Source organism: Dromiciops gliroides, chromosome 4 (assembly GCF_019393635.1).
Source record: "Dromiciops gliroides isolate mDroGli1 chromosome 4, mDroGli1.pri, whole genome shotgun sequence".
Taxonomy (NCBI): Eukaryota; Metazoa; Chordata; class Mammalia; order Microbiotheria; family Microbiotheriidae; genus Dromiciops; species Dromiciops gliroides.
Genome location: NC_057864.1, coordinates 144,043,850 through 144,060,357, shown reverse-complemented (window position 1 = coordinate 144,060,357; position 16,508 = coordinate 144,043,850). Strand labels below are relative to the sequence as shown.

Below are 16,508 nucleotides of genomic sequence, written 5' to 3'. Positions count from 1 at the left end.
GCGTTGATTAGAGTTTTTAAGTCTTTCAGTGCTGTTTTCCTTTACATTACAGTGGTCACTTGATAACCTTTCCATCTCTTAGTATTGGCCTACTCTGACTTAGCAAGATATGTAAGCATAAGCTCGACTGCTGCTTCTGGACCATTGTCCTATTGCCATCATTCAACAGCCTTCTTTCAATGCACACTCCATCTGATGATCCCACTGTCTCCCTCATATTCTTTGTGTTCCATAACCTCCATAACATTCCCATTTTTCTTAGTGACTTTAACACTTGGCTCATAGTTCTTTTCATCCCATACCTTGTCATCAACTTGAGTGATTTAAATATCCATGTTGATGACCTGACCTATACCCACATCTGGTAGGTCCTTGGATCCATTAAACTTCATCCTCATTACATTTTAATTACTCATTAAAGCTTAAAAATCTAACTGTGATGTCTAAAAATCTAATGAGCGGTCTCCTTAAATTAGAAACGTATAGCACCAATCTTTGGGCAGTAAGTATTTATTAAAGTATATTAGGGGTTAGTAAAAGGAACATATGTAGAAAGAAAGGAAAAACCCTTGCTCCCTGCACCTGCAGCTGATCCTCTGGCCACCTCCAACAGAAAAGACTTCTTGTCCTCTCGAGCAGAAGCTCTCTTCAGGCCCGCACAGGCATGGTCCCTACACACACGGCTCCAAGCTAATTGGCTGGTAGCAGTGATTGACATGACTTACAGGCATTTCTATGAAGACATGTAACTGTTTGGATGCTAATCACATGCTTTTTCCTCAGGGTGGCATTCTGATTCTCATACTCCACCCTGTGCTTTATGTGAAGAAACATAATTTCCTTACATGAAGCAATAACATTACAGATACTTATGACTAACAAAGTAAAGGGAATGAAAAGAGAGAAAAAGAAATTGAGTGACGCATTAACCAAAGCTAAAGGGGGCACTCCCCTTTTAGCAGGTGGACATTACAAACAGAGAAAAACTAAATGGGGCACTCCCCTTTAGTAAGTGGACATTATAAACAGTGTATACAATGGGGAAAAGAAAAACAGGAAAATGTCCATTTACGTATTTTGGAAGTCTTTTCTCAGATGATTCTTGGGATGTCCTCTGGGTGTAGTTGTGGAATGTCTTTCAGGTGTGGATGCTGATGATCAAATAACAAGTGTCAACTGTAGAATTTTGGGGTGTGATTGTAAAGTCCCTCAGGTGTTTCAGATAGGGTAATCAGCTGAGAAATTTTCCTACAAAATTGAGCTTAACAAAACTTTAAATAGTGTTGCTAATAACCAAACCAAACATTGAGAATTCTCAAAAATACATCTAAGGAAATTCAGAATCTTCTAGAGATTTTACAATTATTGCCCAGTTGTTACACATGAAACATATAATAAAAACAAAAAATTGAAACATTCTCTAAAACTTAATATTATCACACTCCCCCTGTGAAGAATAAATTGAGAAGACAATTGTGATATTAATTTAGGAAATAATTTTTATCTTTGTTTCATCACTTTTTGCATCATCTGCCTAATTAATTATCCTCATGTCATTATGAGAAATTAAAGAATGTAATATAATTGGTAGCAAATGTCAAGGCCAAATCCAACATTGTATTCATCATGACACCTGAGATAATTATGGGGGTTGCCATAAAAGACCAGAGAAGAAACTAAGTCAGGCTTAATCAGATGCATAGGATTGAGATGTCCATGATATCAGGCATATAGGAGGGGGAACTGAAGTCAGTTGTCAAATGAGATGACATAGCCCGGCCACCCGGTGCCATGTGGGGGGAAATTAAACCAAGAAGGGTGGTGCTCTGATTCTCACATCACCAATGTAGCCACGCTTGTGAACTCCATCATCATTTGGAACCATTCTGCGTCCAAGATTTCAAATCCCTGAATTCTTCTCTTTGATTACAACTGCCTATCTTTCTCCTTCCTTTATTCCTACTCAATCTGTACTTCTGTATAACCTCTATCTAGGTCTCCTGTTTAATCACTTCCTACCCCATGATCAGTCATTTTATCCAGTCTCCTCAAGTTTCCCATGGTACTCCATCCCCCATTTTCTCAGGTGAGCAGTTTGACATATATTTCTTTTTCTTTCTTTTTTTTTTTTTTAGTGAGGCAATTGGGGTTAAGTGACTTGCCGAGGGTCACACAGTGTTAAATGTTTGAGGCCGGATTTGAACTCAGGTACTCCTGACTCCAGGACCGGTGCTCTATCCACTGCACCACCTAGCTGCCCCGGTTTGACATATATTTCACTAAAAAATTGAGATCATCTACCCAGCACGTTCTCTTCTCACATCTTTCTGACATCATTCCCCACTGTCTCTTCTCTATGTAGTCCCTGATAAAGATGTGGCCTTTCTCCCTGTCAAGGCCTACCCCTTTATATGCTCTCTTGATCCTATTCTTGCCTTTTTTTTTACCCCACGACATCATCACCATACACTTTCTAATCTTCAATCTTTCTCTTTCTGCTGGCTCCTTCCCGACCTCCTAATAATTCTATGTCTCTCCCATACTCAAAAAATTCTCACTTGATCCCACCATCCCTGATAACTTTTAATAGTTCTGTATCTCTCTCTCTCTCTCTCTCTCTCTCTCTCTCTCTCTCTCTCTCTCTCTCTTTTTTCATAGCTAAAACTCTTTGGAAAAATTGTCTCTACCCAGTGTCCTCACTTTTTCTCTTCTCATTCACTTCTCAGCTCACTGTAAGCTGACTTCCAGTCTCATCATTCAACTGAAACTTCTCTCTCTGAAGTTATCAATGACCTTGAAATGCTCCATATAATGACCTATTCTTAATCCACTTCCTTCTTGATGTCACTGCAGCATTTGACTCTAGATTACCTTATTTTACTGGATATCTTACTTGGTTTTCTTCCTACCTGTGTGGTCTCTGTTTATCTTTCTGTTAGACTTATTCAAAACTGGGGAAGGGATAGTATTATTGTGTTACTGTTTATGTCTTATAGCTCAGGTAATTGTTTCCTTTGTAAATTTGTATGATAAGGTATTTGGAGCATATAAGTTTATTACTGAGATTGGTTTGTTGTTTATGGTTCCTTTCAGCATAATATAGTTTCCTTGTTTATCCCTTTTTAGTTTTTGAATGTTTGTTTTTGTTTTGTCAGCATGATTGCAACTCTGGCTTTTTAAAATTCACTGGATGCATAGTAACAAAATTTTTCCATACTCAATTTTATTTTGTGTGTGTCTTTCTTTTTTTTAGTGAGGCAATTGGGGTCAAGTGACTTGCCCACAGTCACACAGGTAGTAAGTGTCAAGTGTCCGAGGCCAGGTTTGAACTCAGGTACTCCTGACTCCAGGGCCAGTGCTCTATCCACTGCGCCATCTAGCTGCCCTGTGTCTTTTTTTTGTTTGTTTGTTTGTTTGTTTTTGTTTTTGTGGTAAGGCAATTGGGGTTAAGTGGCTTGCCCAGGGTCACACAGCTAGTAACTGTTAAGTGTCTGAGGCCGGATTTGAACTCAGGTCCTCCTGAATCCAGGGCCGGTGCTCTATCCACTGTGCCACCTAGCTGCCCCGCGTCTTTGTTTTTTAAATGTGTTTTCTTGGAAGCAACAGATAGGTTTTGTTTTCTTTTTCACTTGGTTATTCTTTTTCATCAAATTGTTTAATCCATTCATGTTTAAATTAGGAGTTAGGTTTGTATTTTCCTCCATATTCCCTAATATTGTTTTTTCTCAAGTTATAATTTTCCCCCCTTATGCAGTAAATACAATATTATATTTAGTTATTTTTAAGGTGGTCCTGTTCCTACTAGTTCACCTCCACTCACCACAATCCCCTCATGTTCATTACTCATTTTCCTTAGGATTTTACTAATTGTTTCCTTTTTCTCTCCTGCTTTTATCAGTCAAGTAGATTCCCCTTTCCTCTCCTTCCCTTTGACTAGTCCTGTTCATTAGTTTTTTTGTTGTTTTTTTTCCATTAGTTTAAAAAAATTTTTTTTTTCCAAAAGGAGTCCTCTTGCTTCATTATGCATCTTCCTTCTGTCTACTGTTAAGCCTCATTCTCTGATTCATGACCCCTAAAATTATATGGTCCTTCTTTTGAAAGGTGTGGATTCTAGGGTTTCCCCTCTAGGCACTTTCTGCCACTGCCTTGTAGACCTTGCCTCAAGGATTTCCCTTTTCCAATGCGCCTTACTTCCACAATAATGCCAATTATTGCAGGTAACTGAGAGAACATTGCCCCATGGTAAGGTCCTCCCCCATCATATCTCTGATTATACAGCTTACCACTGATCTGTACCCTCCCCTTCTTACCTTTCTTCCCTATTTGCCTCAAAATTTCCTCCCTGAGTCCATGCTCTCTCTCTCCTAGGTACCAGTTGCTCCCAGGGGTTCCAATTCCCCCCCTTCCTGAGGTAGGATGAGTAGACTTTTCAGTCACCAAACCTCAGGCCACACCAGTGCCAGGTCCCCGTCTCCCTTCATAGACTATCTTCACTTATAGGAGTATTCTTAGGTGGAATCCTCTCCTATTCCCAAAATTAAACCTCTTTGCTCCTTTTAAAAAATTCTTCCTTTTTCCTCCTTTACCCACTTCCCTGTACATCTCTTTCTGAGACCACAGAAGTCACTTTCCTCTCATAGCTATTCCTTGATCTGACTACTAGCAGATCACATTCTTTTTTCCCCTCCCCTTGATCCCCTACCCTTTTCATGAACCTTCCCATCTTGTAATGTAGTCCCACCAGAAAACCACCCTCCCACCCCCACCAAAATTGTTTCACCTGTAGTGTCATGTCACCATGTTCTATCTGTAATACCTCCTATCTGCCTATACACTGTTACCTCTTATCAGATTTGCAGCTTCACCCAATCTCCTTGTGTTGGTTGGTTGTTATTCTTCCTTCTTGAAGTGGACCAAAAATGACCTCACTATGTTACAGTCAAATTGCAGTGTCCAACTGTGGCTCATCAGACCAATATGAGCTCAGAATGCTCTATTACAGGTTGGGCACAAATAGTCTATGTGAACTTTTGGGGTAGATTCTCTAAATATGTGCATCTCATGTTTCTTTTGAGTTGCTGCAATTCTGCCTTGCTTATAGAGCACAAACCTTCTCTGATGAGGGCACGCCATGCTGGGCGGTCCTATGCCAGTGTCTCCTATGTCATGCAATCAATTCATAGAGATTGCAGCCTCCTTGAATGTAAGCAGTAGGTTTTATTCATCATTTTATCTCTCTACCCTTTTCCCTGGCCCCCAACCCTCACACTTAACCAGGCCCTGATACACTAATAAGCATCAGATAAATGTTTGTGAAATTCAGGATAGAGATTATATCTCTTCTGTTCTGTACAGAACCAAGACAGTGTGGCTATTTTGCAATTTAAAATAATTAAAAACCCTTTTGTTGCCTGATTATCTACTTGTGCTTTTATTCTATTGTAATATTAACCAGGTTCTTATTCCTCAATTTCAGGTTAGAACAGCTAATCTTATCTGACAACAGAATTTCTACTCTGCATTTTCCAGATGCTGAAATAGGTACACTATCACAATAAGTCTATCATCATCATTTAGCCATTCATCTACTTCTGCATGATTGACTTTGTTCTTTTGTTTAGGGTGCAAAACCTCAATGTTTCCTTCTTTGCAGTACCTGGTGATAAATGCCAATCAGATCTCACAAGTGAGTATGTTTGCTTTGTGTGTGTGTATATAGATCCTGGTTAACATTTGTCCATTCCCTGGTGGCTTGTGCAAATATGAAGGACACTGTACTCCCTTTAGTAATAGTAGTAAATAGTCCCACAAAGTAGAATCATTTGTTTTTCTGGGACTTCTTTATAATAAAAACTAAGTATAATCAATCAGTAGATCAACAAGTAGTTAATTCCTTACTCTGTACCAGGCACTAAGCTAAACACCAGGGATACAAAGACAAAAATAAGACAGCCCCTGTCCTCAAGGATGTTCTCTTGGGGGAAATAATATATACATAGATGTTAAATATAAAATATAGACACAGTGAACACAAGGTAATTTCCTGCTGGGTGGGGAATAATAACACCTGGAGGACTTTGATCAAGAAAGGCCTTATTTAGGAAATGGCATGTAGGCTGAGCTTTGAAAGGAGCTTAAGTAAGAATAAAGTCCTATGCATGGAGGCCAACCTGGTAGTATGTAGCACAGCCAGTAAGCCAGTTTGTCTGGAAGGTAGAATGTGTAAAAGGGAGTAACATGAAGTAATCCTAGAAAGTTAGAATTAGGTCAGAAGAAAGAGGTCAGTCAGTGGCTAAACTAATATCCATTTAGATAATTAATTTGTAGATATGTATTATCTATAAATATATAAAAATAGATGTGACTTTTAAACTTGGAGAGTAGTTGGTGTTTTAGACATGACAAAGCTGAGTGTACAGAGAATGTAATTGATACTGTTTGGTGCACATTTACAAATCAGTTTGAAATCTGGCCATTTTCATTTTTTCTCCTTTAATTCCAGTGGTCATCTATCAATGAATTAGATAAATTACAAAGTTTGCAGTCCTTATCCTGTACACAGAATCCCTTGACTGAAGGGAATAAAGAACCTCAGACTATTCGCCAGCTAATTATTGCTAAAATTGGTCAATTGAAAATACTGAATAAGTGTGAGGTGAGTATTTTATTTCAACTGGATACAGTAGAGATTTACTATTTTAAAAATATATTAATTAGATTTGCTTTGTTAGTTTTTTGGAAGAGACTGGGAAAATAATGTTTTAAGTAGGATATAAGCTCCTGGAGGTCAGGGACTGTTTTGTCTTTGTAACTTTAGGTAATAGAGTAGTGCTTTATATATTGTTTTCAGTTGTATCCAACTCTTCATCATCCCATAGACTACAGCACACCAGTACTGAAAGTAGGGTTTTCTTGGCAAAGGTACTAGAGTGGTTTGCCATTTCCTTCTCCAATGGATTAGGCAAACAGTTTAAGTGACTTTCCCATGGTCTCACACCTACTAAGTGTCTGAGGCTACATTTGAACTCAGCTCTTCCTGACTCCAGGTCCAGTGCTGTAAACACTGAGCCATCTAGCTACCTCTGCTTTATATATAGTAGACACCTAATGAATCAAGTGGTTGCTGAATTGGACAAATGAAAAATTATGTCTAAATTCAGTAACAGAGGAAGTGAACTATTTTGCTTCAACTGACAAAATGACCATCTAGGATTTAAATTCTGGTGACTTTTCTTTACAGCCATCATGGGAAATATGATTATTATTATATATTAGGATTATAAGTCATAAATTCTCACTTCAAAATTTTCTGGGAAGAAAAAATTTCTGGCTGATGATTGGAAAAGTTGTGGAGGGAAAACACAAAATGTGTCCTTTGATTTCCTGAGGAAGTGTGCAGAAGAAAGTAACCACAAAGCTGCTTATTTGTACTTTAAACACTTGGCCTGCTCTCCCCTCTGAGAATTGTATATGTAATAAAATAGCATTACTTCTCTTGGGAATATGACTCTTTGAATACTAGTGTCATTAAATTATCTTTGAGGAACACATTTAGATGTTCTCTGCAGAGAGTATTCTCTCCCTAAACGTGCCCATTCTAAACCTTGTCAGATTTTTTAAAATGTTGAATAAGTTTAATTCAAGAAGCATTGATTGTGTCTATTCTACACAAGACGTTTTTCTAATAAGCCCCGAGGTCCCAAAGACAAGAATGAAGTGGTCCCTTCATTCTAGGACTTAACACCCTCCTGCGGCTACCACAGAGGAGAGCTAGAGAGTGCTAATATCCACACTGTAGAAGCGAAAACATAGACATCAGCTATAATGTAGGAAAAACAGCAACAAAGAAATGGAGAGGAAACAAAATCCAATAAAAGAACATCAAGCCAGTGACCTCAGTCCACGCACAGCTGTACAAAGTACAGAGAACAGGCAAGTGCAGTAGAGAACCCGACACAGGCACAGTTGTTTTCACTCACAGTTTCTCACCTGGCCCCAGTGATAATTGCATTCTTCCAGAGGAGAGACCATTGAGGAGATTTGCTATTCTAGATCTGATTTTTACCAGCCAGGAGGAGGGAACTAGTTCTTAAGGAGAAAGTAATGGGAATACTGGGGTACAATGTTTGCTGTATCTTAGAGTTCGTGGTAGAGTGGAGGAAAGCAGGCCATAGTCTAACATGTACTTTAGATTTCACAAAAGCAGATTTCAAATGACAGGCAGCATCTTATGTACTAAAGCTCTGTAGGGGAAGCCAGTCCAGAGGAAAGCGAAGGATGAAATTCTTCATCCGTAGAAACAATTCCAATGTGAAAGAAAAAGGAGACTTGTGCACAGAAATCTACTAGCCAGTCAGTCAGCTGCCATTTATTTGTCCGCTTGGTACCTGGCACTGTGCTACAAATCTGTGTAAATGTACTTATCAGCCACCTTAAATTTTAAAGTACAGAAAACAGAAATAAGGGTAAATAGAAGAGGATGATTCATCCTGCAAGAAGAGAGTCAGGAGTGCTAAAGCTAAGAGTGGAAGATGCCAAAGAAAGCCATGTATGACAAATAGTTTTAGCAAAGTTTTCTCATTGGGAGTTTATTATACAGACAGTTCTTGCTTCACATAAATTAGCATAATAACATTACAAATTCAACATTACATAAAGAATTCTGAAAGAAATCCACATTCTAAAAAATACCCATATTAACTTTACTGTACAGTACTGTGCTCTCCCCACTCATGTGCCTCCTCCTGCCCTCACTTGTCTCCAGCCCCCACTTGTCCTTGAACTATGTATTGATCCCCTCCCTCCATGTTCTTGAGGCCCCCTTGCTTCCTCCCTCCCTTCTCCATGTCGATAGGCAAATTTCCATTACATAAAAATCACTTTATGCTGTGGAATAGTTCACTTATATAAAGTGAGAACTGTCTGTACCAATAAAAAATGTATTGGTTCATTTGAAAATGGACATCAAAGAATGATAGGACCGTTGCTGCTTATGGTGGATAGAATAGTGATATCTGATGAGAGGGAAGACAGCTGTTTAACCTTATTTTTGCTTGTTCTGTGTACTAAGGAATGATCCTTGAACTGAAAAGGTCAGCAAAAAATATCTATAATAAGGACTTGATACATAACATAGTGATACCACCTAGCTTTTTTGTTTTGTTTTTGTTGTTTTCAAAGTAATAAACATTTTATTTATAGTTTCAGGTTCCAATTTTTATCCCTCTTTCTCTTCCTCCTCCCTCCCTTTCCCCCTCTAAGGTGATAAGCTATCAGATATAGGTTATACATGTACAATTACGTAAAACATTACTATGTTAGTCTTTTTGTATATGAAAACTTGAATAAGAGAAAAAAATGAAAGAAAATGAAAAATGGCATGCTTTTGTCTGTGTTCCATCAATATCAGTTCTTATTTTGGAGGTGTATAGTATGTTTCTTAGTGAGAAACATCCAAACGGTGTAGTTTCACAGTTAAGGACTATATTTAATATATATCAACCCACTTGGGCTGATGTTACTTGCCTTATGGAAACTTTACTGTCCCCAACTGAGATTACAGATATTATCTCAGCAGGAAATGCCCTTGTTGCGAAGGGTAAGGCCGATATGGAATGGCCTCTAAAGGATCCAGAGTGGAATTATAATAACGACAGGGATTTCCAAAGATTAAAAGACGCTAGGGAAACACTTCTGAAGGGAATGGAATTATGCTCTAGAAAACCCGAAAACTGGACGAAATTTATGAGCACATTTCAGGAGACTAATGAAAGACCAAGCAGATTTTACGATAGGCTTTGTGAGACCGCCAGGCAATACACCAGATTGGATCCAATTGATTTAAAAGATTCTTATATTATTCTCAACATGTTTATTTGTAATTCACTGCCAGAAGTACGCAAATATTTTCTGACCCAATTTCCAGATTGGAGGAGCTTAACAGCTGATAGACTTAAGGAACTTGCAAATTATGTCTTTGACTCACGTGAGGAAGGTCCAGATCACCCTAAACAGAGCATTCTGGCACCGGCGATTCCTAGTCAGCCATGTGAACACCAGAACAAGGGCACTAAGGTGTGTTGTTCCTGTCAGCCATGTGAACACCGGAACAAGGACACTAAGGTGTGTTGTTACTGTCGTAAGGAGGGGCATAAATTGAGGGAATGTAGGACTGGGAGAAGAAATTCTAATTCTAATTATAGGCGAAATCAAAATAGAAATAGATCTTCTCGGAGGAATACAGAAAGGCAGTACCAGAATAATGGTAACCAATGTGAGATTAAAATTGGATATTAGATCATAAATCTACCCTACTTAACCTTTCCCTTAATTTATCTCCCAGACTAGTAAATGGAAGAAGCTTCTGGTTTTCTAGATAGAGCTTTTATTGTATGGTAGTCACAAGGTGATGTTGATTAGAAGGATAGGAAAGTAGAAATACAATACAAATCGTCTTAAGTCTAGGCTTAGTCTATATTCCGTATAAAACTCACCAAAGCGGAAGGCCACCTTTGGGGCGAGAGACTGAGTCAAGCGTGTGCTGTTAACTGAGAGCCGGGCCGAGTCAAACTCCAGTCCACGTCTGTCTGTGCAGTGCAGCCAGGAGACCAGCAGAGCAGGAAAAAAAGGCCCCACTTCCGTTCTCTCCTTGCCTTTTAAGCTCGTACCCCGGAAGTCGAGTGCTCAGCAGGGAATCTGGCCTGCATTGCAGGCAGACTGGTGTGCGTAGCTCATGCTGTTGGTCTCCTCCCCAAAAGGGTGGTCCTAAAAAAAAACTGGCATCTCTCCATTATCTAACCGACTGTTAAAACTTTTTACCACACCAAGGTCCCTCTCAGAGGAGGGCACAGGAATGATGGGGTCTTGGGGAGGAATGGAACATAGACAATGAAAGCCATATATTCCCAGATCCAGATTTTTTGAATGCCCTTGTACCAGTCCATTCACCTCCCCAGAGTAAAGAACCACATGTCACCCTAAAAGCGGGGGAGACTTATTACGATTGTCTGCTAGACACAGGAGCCTCTAAATCAGTATTAGTAAGCAAACCAGATGCTGGGTGTAGACCTGTAGGATTTTTGAATGTAGTAGGAGTCTCAGGAAAGAGCCAGAGAGTGGCAAAATTGAATCCTCGCATGGTATCTATGGGGCCCTTAACAGTAGAACATTCATTTTTACTCATGCCTGATGCCCCTGTAAATTTATTAGGTCGTGATCTCCTTTGCAAGCTTAGAGCAACCATATCTTGTGCTCCAGATGGGGCTGTCTCCCTACAATTGCCAGAGGATACTGTTCATTTATTACCAATTTTACTTACAGAAGCTCAAGGAACAGCAGGGGAGGTATCCAAAATCCCCTCTGACATTCCTGAGTCTTTATGGGCCTCATCCCCTAATGAGGTGGGGCTCCTTAAGTCTGCCATGCCTGTTACCTTTAAAGTTAAGGGGAGACCACCCCCCTCCATTCCACAGTATCCATTGTCTAGGGAAGCAATAGAAGGGATCACCCCTATAATTGAGGCTTTGAAAAGCCAGGGTATTATTATTCCATGTCATCACTCTCCATGAAATACTCCCATTTTGCCAGTTAAAAAACCCAAGCCTGGGCCAGATGGTAAACCTGTTTATCGTTTTGTGTAAGATCTTAGAGCGATTAATAATTATGTTATCCTAGACATGCTATAGTTCCAAACCCGGCTACGATAATTTCATCCATTCCCTGTGAATCTATATGTTTCACAGTGGTAGACCTCTGCTCTGCCTTTTTCTCCATACCATTACATGAGGACTTCCAATATTTATTTGCTTTTACCTGGAAAAATAGACAGTGGACCTGGACTAGACTCCCACAGGGATTTGTAGACAGTCCCACATTATTTTCCCAAATTTTACAGCAGGATCTGGCCTCCATTACCTTTAAAGGCTCCACACTAGTACAATATGTTGATGACTTTACTTTTGGCTTCTCCTAATGCTGAAATTTGTCAGGAAGATAGCCGTCACTTACTGCTGGAGCTGCACAAGAGAGGACACAAGGTTTCCAAGTCAAAGGTACAATGGTGCTTGCCCCAGGTAGAATACTTAGGATTTATTTTGGCTGCTGGAACTCGCTCTGTCTCTTCTAAGCGAGTCCAGGCCATTCAACAACTCTCTGCCCCCACTACTAAGAAGTAGTTGAGAGCCATTCTAGGAGCAGCCAGGTACTGTAGACAATGGATATCCGCTTTTGGTGAAATTACTAAACCTCTCATAGCTCTAACACAAAGTTCTGTCCCTTCGTGGTCGCCAAACTGGGAGATTTATGATCTAATATCCAATTTTAAATCTCACAATAGATAGTTCTTTGGGATTGTCCTGAATCACTGTATTGTTGAGAATAGTTAAGTCTTTCACAGTTCTTTGTCAAACAACATTGCGGTCTCTGTGCACAATGTTCTCTTGGTTCTGTTCTCTTCACTATATATCAGTTCATACAAGTCTTTCCAGGCCTTTTTGAAATCATCCTGCTTGTCATTTCTTAAAACACTACATTCCATCACCATCATATACCACAACTTGTTTAGCCATTCCCCAGTTGATGGGCATTCCTTTGATTTCCAATTCTTAGCCACTACAAAAAGAGCTGCTATAAATAGTTTTGCACAAATAGGTATTTTTCTCTTTTGGGGGATATCTTTGGGATATAAACCTAGCATTGGTATTGTTGGATCAAAGGGTATGCACAGTTCTATAACCCTTTGGTCATAGTTCCGAATTGCTCTCCAGAATGGTTGGATCTTTTCACTACTCCACCAACAGTGGATTAACATCCCAGCTTTCCCACATATCCCCTCCAACATCCAGTATTTTCCATTTTTGTTATATTTGCTACTCAGACAGGTGTGAGGTGATACCTCAGAGTTGGTTTAATTTGCATTTCTCTGATCAAGTGATCTAGAGCATATTTTCATACGATTATAGATAGCTTTGATTTCTTTGACCATTTATCAATTGGGGAATGACTTGTATTTTTATAAATTTGACTCAGTTCTCTATATGTTTGAGAAATGTTTATTTCAAAAATTCTTTCCCAGTTTTCTGTTTCCTTTGTAATCTTGGTTACATTAGTTTTGTTTGTGCAAAAACTTTAAAATTTTATATAATCAAAATAATCTATTTTATATTTTGTTTCATTCTATATCTTCTTTGGTCCTAAATTCTTCTGCTCATAAGTCTGACAGATACTCTTAATTTGCTTATGGTATCATACTTTATATGTAAATCACGTACCCATTTTGGCCTTATTTTAGTATATATGGTGTAAGATGTTGGTCTATACCTAGTTTCTGCCATACTGTTTTCCAGTTTTCCCAGCAGTTTTTCTCAAGTAATAAGTTTTTGTGCCAAAAGCTTGGATCTTTGGGCTTATCATATATTTGATTATTATAGTCATTTACTGTAGTGTAATTTGTACCTATTCTATGCCACTGATCCACCTCTCTATTTCTTATCCAGTACCAGATTTTTTTTTTTTTTTTTGGTGAGGCAATTGGGGTTAAGTGACTTGCCCAAAGTCACACAGGTAGTAAGTGTCAAGGGTCTGAGGCCGGATTTGAATTCAGGTCCTCCTGAATCCAGGGCCGGTGCTCTATCCACTTAGCTGCCCCCAGTACCAGATTGCTTTTGACAATTACTGCTTTATAATACAGTTTGAGATCTGGTACTGCAAGACCATCTTCTTTTGTGTTTTTTCATTGATTCCCAAGATATCCTTGAACTTTTGTTTTTCCAGATGAATTTTGTTATTGTTTTTTCTAGTTCTAAAAATATTTTTTGATAGTTTGGTATAGCACTAAATAAATAAATTAACTTACGTAGGATTGTCATTTTTATTATATTGGCTCTGCCTACCCATGAGCAATTAATAGTTTTCCAGTTGTTTTAGATATGCCTTTATTTGTGTGAAAAGTATTTTATAGTTATGGTCATATAGTTCCTGTGTTTGTCTTAGCAGGTAGACTCCCAGGTGTTTTATATTGGCCACAGTTATTTTAAGTGGAATTTCTCTTTCTATCTGTTGTTGCTGGACTTTTTGGGTAATATATGATCCTTGTGATCTATTGCTGTAATCTTTTTACTAATATTTTATTTTACATTTTTGCATCAGTATTCATTAGTGAGATTGGTCTACAATTTTCTTTCTCTGTTTTGGCTCTTCCTGGTTTGGGTATCAGTACCATACTTGTGTCATAAAAGGAATTTGGTAGGACTCCTTCACTTATTTTTTCAAATAATTCATATAGTATTGGGATTAATTGTTCTTTAAATGTTTGGTAGAATTTGCTTGTGAATCCATCTGGTACTGGGATTTTTTCTAAGAAAGTTCATTGATGGCTTGTTTAGTTTCTTTTTCTAAAATTAGGTTATTTAAATATTTTATTCCTTCTGTTAATTTTGGTAATTTATATTTTTGTAGCTATTCATACATTTAATTTAGATTGTCAAATTTATTGGGCATATAATTGGGCAAAATAGTTCCTAATAATTGTCTTAATTTCCTCTTCATTGCTGGTGAGTTCACCCCCTTCATTTTTGTTTTTTTGGTGAGGCAATTGGAGTTTTAAAATTTGTTAATTTTCTAGTTATTTTAGTTGCATGCCCAATTCATTGATCTGCTTTTTCTCTATTTTATTGATATAAGCAGTTAGGGATATAAATTTTTTCTGTAAGAACTGCTTTGGCTGTATCCCATAAATTTTGATATGTTGTCTCATCATTGTCATTTTCTTGAATGAAATTATCAATTGTTTCTATGATTTGTTCTTTGACCCACTTGTTTTTTAGGATCAGATTATTTAATTTCCAGTTGGTTTTTTAATCTTTCTTTCATTCAGTTGTCCATTATTGAATTTTTTTTTATTACATTATGATCTATTTTTTCTGCATCTGGTTGTAAGGTTTTTATGCCCTAATACATGGTCAATTATCATGTAGATCCCATGTACTACTGAGAAGATATATTCCTTTTTTTAAAAAAATTTTTTTAGTGAGGCAATTGGGGTTAAGTGACTTGCCCAGGTCACACAGCTAGTAAGTGTTAAGTGTCTGAGGCCAAATTTGAACTCAGGTACTCCTGACTCCAGGGCCGGTGTTCTATCCACTGCACCACCTAGCTGCCCCCCGATATATTCCTTTGTATTCCCATTAAATTTTCTCCAGAGATTTATCATATCTAACTTTTCAAGAATTTTTATTCATTTCCTTAACTTCTTTCTTGCTTATTTTTTGATTAGGTTTATCCAGTTCTGAGAGGTGAAGGTTAAGGTTCTCCACTAGGATAGTTTTATTACCTATTTCTTCATTTAACTCATTCAACTTCTTCAGAAATTTAGATGCTATACCATTTGGTACATATATGTTAAGTATTGATATGACTTTGTTGTCTGTGGTACCTTTCAGCAAGATATAGTTTCCTTCTTTATCCTTGCTTTTGCTTTGTCTGAAATTGATTGCTACCCCTACTTTCTTTGCTTCAGCTAAAACATCATAGATTCTGTTCTAGCCCCTTATGTGTACCCTGTGTGTATCTTTCTGCTTCAAATGTGTTTCTTGTAAACAAAATATTGTAGGATTTTGGTTTTTAATCCATTCTGGTATCCACTTCCGTTCAATTGGCGAGTTCATCCCCATTCATATTTATATTATGATGACTGTTTCTCTCCATGCTATTCTTCACTTGTTTATCCCTCTCATTATTACCCCCCACCCTTTCCCTCCTCACAAGTGTTTTACTTATGATCACTGCCTTCCCCAATTTCCCCTCCCTTGTATCAGTGCCCCCCTTCTCCTTCTATTATTCCCTTCCCTTTTAAAACTTCCTGGGGCAGCTAGGTGGCACAGTGGATAGAGTACCGGCCCTAGAGTCAGGAGTCCCTGAGTTCAAATCTGGCCTCAGACACTTAACACTTACTAGCTGTGTGACCCTGGGCAAGTCACTTAACCCTAATTGCCTCACTAAGAAAAAAAAATACTCCCCCATATCTTTAAAACTTCCTTATAGGGTAAGATAGATTTCTATATCCAACTGAGTATGTTTGTTATTCCTTCTTTGAGACAACTTTGATGAGAGTAAGGTTTAATCTTTGCCCATCCCTCCCATCTTCCCCTCCATTATTATAGTTCTTTCATGCTTCTTTTTTTTGGTGTGTGGGACAATTCACCCAATTTAATTTCCCCCCTCCTTCCATGTGATTTCTTTCTTACTCCTTTATTTGTTTTTTGGGGTGTCATCCTATTAATGTCACCTTATAACCACACTCTCTGTCCACATATACTTCTAATTATTTTTACAATAAAGTTGTTAAAACTTACAAATATTGGGGGCAGTGAGGTGGCACAGTGGATAAAGCACTGGTCCTGGAATCAGGAGGACCTGAGTTCAAACCCGGCCTCAGACACTTAACACTTACTAGCTGTGTGACCCTGGATAAGTCACTTAATCCTCATTACCCCACCAAAAATAAAAGTTAA

The 16,508-nt window shown here is 38.3% G+C and overlaps 1 protein-coding gene across 1 annotated transcript in view; it reads left to right on the top strand.

Moving 5' to 3' along the window:
• The window catches only part of TBCE (tubulin folding cofactor E), a 94,167-nt gene that overhangs the window by 63,025 nt on the left and 14,634 nt on the right, over window positions 1-16,508 (top strand). The window contains exons 10-12 of the mRNA XM_044001657.1: window positions 5,477-5,541; window positions 5,622-5,686; window positions 6,503-6,655. Of these exons, the coding sequence (XP_043857592.1) occupies window positions 5,477-5,541; window positions 5,622-5,686; window positions 6,503-6,655 (283 nt within the window). The remainder of the gene's footprint in view (window positions 1-5,476; window positions 5,542-5,621; window positions 5,687-6,502; window positions 6,656-16,508) is intronic.